Below are 7,498 nucleotides of genomic sequence, written 5' to 3'. Positions count from 1 at the left end.
GGAGACGATTGGCCTATCCAGGGGCTCAAACTCGGATCTTTCTCTTATGTACTCGCAAGATGCATGTAGAATTTGCATCATCTCCTCAACCTCTTCTGCAAGTTCCACATGATTGAACAACATCAATGCCTTTTCTAGTACATCTTCTTTAAATGCACTTCTCTCCACAGTTGGTTCATTTATCTCCTATACAAGAAATCATGGCAAGATCCTCGTAGTGACGAGGCAACTGAATGGCTCCATACACATTGAAGACATCTTCTTCATTGTCCACCCTCATGATCATCTTACCTTCTCGGACTTTTCTGATTGCATCTCCAGTGGCCAAAAGAGGTCGTCCCTGGATGATAGGAACTAGCTCATCAGCCTCGTACTCCAGGATGATAAAATTTGCGGGAAAATAAACTTTCCAATCTGCAGCAACATGTTCTCAATTACCCCCTCAGGATAAACATAAGATCTATCAGCTAACTGAAGCATCACCGTGGTGGGTCTCGGAGCTCCTAAGCCCAATTGCTTGAACACCGACAACGACATCAGATTGATACTTGCACCCTAATCATACATACTCTACCCACATCGATCTCACCAATCCTTACATGGATGGTAAAACTACCCGGATCCTTAAGCTTTTGTGGAAGCTTGTGTTGAATCTTGAAAGTGCACTCTTCAATAAGTGCGACGGTTTCAAAATTAGTTAACCTCTTATTTGCCACTATATCCTTGATGTATTTTGCATATTTTGGGACATCACAAAGCATGTCCTTCTTAGGGATGTTCAAGTGTATCTGCTTCAGCATATCTAGAAATTTGTGAAACATGTGGTTATCATTTTTATCTCTCATTATTTGAGGAAAAAGGGGTGGCACCCTTTTGTGCTACATGCTCAGACTTTGCTTTGTTTTTCTCATCTACCTCTACAGGTTTTGACACTCTTTCATCTTCGAGCCCAGGCGACTCCTTTTCTTCTTAGGCACTTTTACTAATTCCCTCCCATTTCTCAACGTCACTGCATTGACTTGAAGATTTTTCTCTGTATCACTTGGGAGAGCTCCAGCAGGCCTAGTGTTCTGATTGTTAGCCATTTGCCCAAACTGCCTCTCTAGATTTTTGAACTCTGTGCAACTGTTGATTGTCAGCCATGATTTTCTGATTGTCGATCAAGAGCTTTTTCATCATGTCAGGCAAACTCTCCTCTGCTTGCTGTGAGGGTTTAAGTGGTTGATTCTAACTACCTTGAGGTATGTTATTCTGATTTCCACCCCAATAGAAGTTAGGATGGTTCCTCAGTTCGGATTGTATGTGTTACCATATTGAGCATTTTGATTCGTCGGCCCTCTGACTTGTTGCCCTACATAGTAGATTGACTCGGGATTTGTGGGACATTGGTCACCCGTGTGACCTTCCCCACAAAATTCACAATAGACTTGCATTTGTTGCACTTGCTGCACCGGTTGCACTTGTGCTTGAGAGAGCTTCCCAACCTGATTGGCTATCTTGGCTACATCAGCTCTCAATGCTGTGAGTGCATCTACTTCGATCATACCACCTGTCTTAGGCCCGATTGCTCTACTGGGTTCTCCTTCCCCTTGCTAGTTCTGATCATTTGCAGTAAAGTTGTTCAACAAGGCTCGGATTTCCCATACGGTTTTTCCATGCACATACGTCGACAAGCAGAATCGATGTACATCTTGGAAGCTTCATCTAGACCTTCTACAAAAGTATTCCCTAAGACTTCATCTGTTTGACCATGGTGTGGGCAATCTCGCAGTAATTTCTTGAATCGCTCCCAAGCTTGGCGAATAGTGTTATCAAAGGCGAAAAGCGCAGAAAAGCTCTAAGGTCCATTGGGGCTTTAAGCGCAAAGCGCAAATAAAGCGTGAGCTTTAGTGAAAAAAGGTGCAACTGGAGAAAAAGTAAAATTATGTATATGTAATGCAAGACTAATAATTATAAGTATGAATAACAAATATATGGACAAAGAAATTGGAAAAAAATTACGATAAAGTGAAATATCAACGGTTTAATGTTGCCTTTTCAGGATTACACTCATTGGCAAGGAAAAGTATGACTCAGAGCCTTGATGCAATAAGCACCCACAAAGCGAGGCGAAGCACTCAACATGTTTTGAGCCTCGCTTCAGGGCTTAAGCGCGCCTTTCATAACACTGTTGGCGAAGAGTCTCGCCCTCCTTTTGCTGGAATCCACATATCTGGCTCCTTAGTGATTTCGTCTTTCGAGATGGGAAGAATTTTATCAAGAACTTCCTTGCTAGATCATCCCAGGTTCTGATTGAATTTGCAGGCTCCTTTTATAACCACTCCTTTGCTTCCCCCAAAAGTGAGAAGGGAAATAATGTTATCCTGACATAATCCGCAGAGATTTGGGAAATCGTAAGTATCTGTGATCTCCAGAAAACTTTGAATGTGCCTCTGTGGATCTTCATGTGGTAGCCTCACATATTGACCTTGGGAGTGTATTAGTTGCACCATATATTGTTTGAGCTCAAAGTGGCCTGTGATGGCTGGTTTGACAATGGCGTGTGTCATATTCGCAAGGCTGGGCCTTGCACTGCGATCGTTGGTAGGTCTTGGTTGTCTACCATTCTTACAGGTTGCGGAAGTTCAACAATTGCATAATGATTTTCTATTCCCTCAACCTGTGCTGCCAATCTCGCTGCTTCCTCAGCCTCTTTGGCTTCTTTTGCTGCTTTCTTGTTTCTATGGAACAGTCTCTTAGGTTCGTTTTCAAATGGTTCAAGTTTATCTTTACCCTCGTTTTTCTTCCCTGACATTCACTTCCAAGTGCCTGAAGGAGGTCAGGTAAATCAAACAAGTCAAAACTTGGACAAAAAACGGATAAGAAATTAACTCGATTAAACAATCAATTGCTAAGTCCCCGGCAACCGCGCCAATAACTTGTTGGTTTCCCAAGTATATGCAAGTATACATGGCCGTCAAGTAATAAAGCTACTCGAAAGTCGGATGTCGAACACAAAGACTTAGAATAATTGTTGACTAAGCTATAAGTAAAATCAATTAACTGTCCAAGATAATCAAAAGTGATAGTTTTTCTACTAAACTACTTTTGCAGAAATTAAGCAAGTAAATAGCTAATACTAACACAAAGCAAGAGATTGTGATGGGATTTTAATCAGATGAGATGAAGATTCTAGGATTGTGGTTGGTTTATCAATCCTATTGAGTTCGTAACTAAACTTGTTCATCCGAATTATCTATGGTTGCTAGTTGACGGATCGTTTATATAAATGGCATGTTTCCACAATACTATCCGTCTATCCACAATATATCAGTCTTATATTCCTATGGTATTGAATCTAGGGGTGTCAATGGATATTTAAAAACCAACTAAATCTACCGAATCGTACCATACTGTATCGATTTTTAGTTTTTTTTTAAAATAGAACCCTAGGTTTTTATATAAATCTATAACAGTATCGATAATTAGGGTAGTTTTTTATTTTATGAAAATAAACCTAAAAAATTAGTGAACGACATCGAAAAAATTCACATGTGAAAAATATATTTATATGTTAAGTTTAAAAATAATAAAGCATTAGATTTTCTATTGGATTTTGGAACTATGAAAACAGTTGCAAGCCAACAAGTAATTAAACTTTAAGTCCTAATTCTCAAACCTATTATGCTACTCCTGTTGAAACTAAATTATTTTCAGCATATTTACTAGCAAGATACAAGGTATTCTAGCGATTATGAGTAGCAAACTACAATATTTTGAATATGTTTTCTTTCGTATGATTTAGATTTATCTTTTTGAATATTTAATCTTCTATAGACTTTATTCTTGAGTCCCAGCTTGGTTGATATCTTTCACTCGTGTGATTTATATTTTCTTTGTCTTTACTTAGTTTCTTTTACGTTGCTGTAGAATAGTTGATAGATCTATACTCTAACCATCTTTGATATTTTCTTAATTCATTATCCTTTAAACAGTAAAAATATCTAGAGACTTTTGCTAAGTCATATTAAAGTACGTATGTTATTGCATTATACTTCTACTAGTGACTTTTACATGATATTTAATAAAATACCGAGAATTAACCGAGCCGTACCAATACCGAAGAGAAACCAACATGATTAAGGCAATTTTAAGAAGTCTAATTTTGGTTATATACAACAGAATAACCGAAGAATTGGTATGGTATAAATTTTATAAAATAACCTGTCGAACCGAACCATTGACACCCCTAATTGAATATATCATGAACGACGAAAATACAGCATTCAACTAAGCAAGACTGTTAGGTATATTCCTATCCTAACCGCGAATCTTTCCCCGAGTCACGGGTTCAGAAACAAGTTTTCTCTAATTCTACTCTAATCTAAACACGGCTTTCCCAAGCATAGATAGATAGTAAATAGAACTCAAACTGTTGGCCAAACAATTAAGCAATTATGCATAGAATTAGAGAAACAACCAACGATGGTAACTCGAATTAACGGTGATGTAATTAATAAACTTCAATATTCATGACAACCACAACCCTAGAACGTGAAGTTTAGCTCCGCATAGGCATGGTAGCAAAACAACAAATCATCCGAAGAAACATAAAAATTACTATGTTTAGTGGAAGAAAGATGAAACCCGGCCTCCACGGCGGCTCTCTGCTTTCTCTTCGTCAAAAGTTCCCTCTCAAAACGTCCAACTCCCTTCTCAGACATGTTTAGGGAGTATTTATAGGCTAGGATCGAAGTCTCCAAGTCCAAAACTGAGTAGAAAACAATTTATTCGCGGACTGGGGGACCAGGCCTTAAGCCAGGTGAGGCCTGGTGGAAGGCCTGGTTGAGATCGCCTTACGCTAGGCGGGGCGAGGCCTGGAGCGAGGTAGCATCTCGCCTTAAGCCAGGCGAGGTGAGGCCTGGGCCGAGGTACTTTTGCCTTGTTCCGACTTTCTCCTTTTCGTGCTTTTTTCTTGTGTCTTCAACATCTTTTGTGCAACTTTCATTCCTTTATGCATTCCAACGATCCTACACATAAAAATAACTCAATTAAGCTAAAATGTCGCACAATTAATTATTAAAACATCAAAATGTAAAGTAAGTAATGCACTAAAATATGGAATTATAGCCAAACATCAAGTAGGAACTATTAGAAGTAACACTACTAGAGAGGAAACATAACAGCAAAAAGAATAGATAGACAACATATCTGAGCACCAGCTATTGGTGTTGCCAATGCAGCAGCTACAGTTGAAATAGAGCAATAAGATGAGAGAAGATGAGAGAGGAGACTGATAGAGGCTTTAGATACAAGTTTGCTCTTATAAATATGATCATCTGATTAAGCTAGTCAGATTTGATAGTCCATGCCAATTTACTGGATTCCTGTTGATCTCACTTGGGTTCTCCTGAGGAGAAGCCACTTCTACAAGCACCAAGGCTGCTTGCATGGGATGTGGACAATGAGTAACATTTCGTCTGGACAAGTCCCAGATTAAATCCCTATATTTGTCCTCTCTAGCTTTCTAGTTGGCAAATACAAAACCTGGATGAGATTTTCCAAGAACTTGGTTTAACTGAGTCAAAACCTTGTAGATTCTTGTTGACTACTGCAACCGCATCATAGAGAGATGACAGAGGGTTTGCAGACTACGGCTTGCTGATTAGTTTGCTCTTTTCTATAAATTTAACTAAGCAAACAATAGTCTTAAGATTACTAAATTACCCCTCATTAGTTAGAAATTTTAAGGGCAAAAATAGACGAAAATATTACCAAAAGCCACACATCCTAGAAGCACAAGAAGGCAAAAACCTCAGCTAAAAACACAAAAGACAAGCTGGGTGTTCACATTGTTGGACATTGCTCAACCTGGTTGCGCAAAGAGCCAAGCATTGCCTCAAGGTGCACCACTGGAGATATGGATGGTTCCACTAGAATCTGCGTTCCTATCAGCTGCAAAGTAGAAACTATCTTTATATCCTTCACACATATGACATTATTTTTCCCATGATTGCTCAGCAACTGTCAACAACTGTGCAGCAAAGAAATAAGGTTCTTCACCAATATCATAGCGAAAATAAAAGCAATTAGTTCAACATTTGATCTTTTAGCATTAGTTGTCAATTAAGTAGCGGGAGAACTCGAAACACTCAACTTTTAACTTGTTTTAGAACCGAGTTTCAGTTATAGTAGAATAGCAGGGAAAATGTGCATGAACACGGGGTTCTCATTTTGAAAATAGAAATTTTTGGACTGTGCTTTCAAATCTCTCTTTGATGGTTAAAGAAGCTTACTTCATCTTTTTCTGGGATGATTGCTTAGTGTTATGCAGAGAAGCAAGCACTTGGAGTTGTAGACCAGGAGCTCCTCGATACTCAGGTGAACCCTGCTGTGTGGGAAATTAGTGGACATATGGTGCTTAAGCGAAGAAAAGATTACAATGATGCATCAGAGGAATATGCGTTGAAACTTCTTTCTGAAGTTTCTTTATCGGAGGAGAGATTCCAAGAAGTGAAGGGTTATATTGCTGAAGCAGCTGATTTGCAAGAAGCGGAGGATAAAACCATCAATCCAGAGAAGGAAATTCCAGATTCTCCTGGTCCGCAAGTTGCGTCACATATGCCTCAAGATTGTTTGGTATTACACTGAAGAATTTGTGGCCTGCCCGCTCTTGCAGGATTTAATAAAGGTTGAAGTATCTAGTGTTTATGTGTGTGCTACTTTTTGCAGCATCTTGTTCGATGCATATTGTTGTAGTAGTTGGAGTTGGTAATCCCTACATAGTGTTTTGTACATATGCTTTGTTTTTAATGCCTGCGGGCTTCGGCCTTTGGCAGGAATGTTCAATAAATATTATCGTACCTTTTTGTTGGTGATTAACTGATTATATTACCAAGTGATCTAATGAACGCCACCGCGCACCTGTCCCAGTTCTTGAAAGTTTTTATAACGGCTTAATTGTGTTTCTAGAATTAATGTGGATTAAACTTATTTTCTTTGAGTAGGTTTTGAACTATGTGTCTCGACAGTGGCTGCCGGGTAATTAATAGAAAGAACTTCCAGTTGTCATATTGAAACTTCATCTCCATGAATGGCTAGAGCCCCATTCTTCAGCTAGTTGAGAACTTAATAATAATAATTTGTAAAAGTAATATTTCCTCTTTTTCTTACAGAAGTTTCCCCCTGCCGTCCCATAGATAGTAGGGGTGTGCAAAGGAAACCGACAAACCGCACCAATCCGATAATCCGAGTCAAACCGAGAAAAAAAAATTCGATTATGGTTTGGTTTGATTTGGTTTGGTGTTGGAAAAAAAAAACCCGACAATAATTGGTTTGGTTTGGTTTTAACTAAAGAAAGTCAAACCGAAATCAAACCAACCCGACATTACATATATATAGAAATTTTAGATATATTTAATATATAAATATACTTATTGTGATGTAATTTATAAATATTTCTTAAATTTTTTCATAGTTATATCTTTTAAGGTATTATTTCAAGGTTGGACTTAGAACT

The 7,498-nt window shown here is 38.5% G+C and overlaps 1 protein-coding gene across 1 annotated transcript in view; it reads left to right on the top strand.

The window, feature by feature from the left end:
* The window catches only part of LOC109211106 (GDP-L-galactose phosphorylase 2-like), a 10,200-nt gene extending 3,285 nt beyond the window's left edge, over positions 1–6,915 (top strand). The window contains exon 5 of the mRNA XM_019374610.1: positions 6,304–6,915. Within this exon, the coding sequence (XP_019230155.1) occupies positions 6,304–6,630 (327 nt within the window). The 3' untranslated portion in view covers positions 6,631–6,915. The remainder of the gene's footprint in view (positions 1–6,303) is intronic.

The sequence above is a fragment of the Nicotiana attenuata genome, chromosome 2 (genome assembly GCF_001879085.1).
Source record: "Nicotiana attenuata strain UT chromosome 2, NIATTr2, whole genome shotgun sequence".
NCBI classification, from domain to species: Eukaryota; Viridiplantae; Streptophyta; class Magnoliopsida; order Solanales; family Solanaceae; genus Nicotiana; species Nicotiana attenuata.
This window is presented reverse-complemented; position numbering and strand designations above follow the sequence as displayed.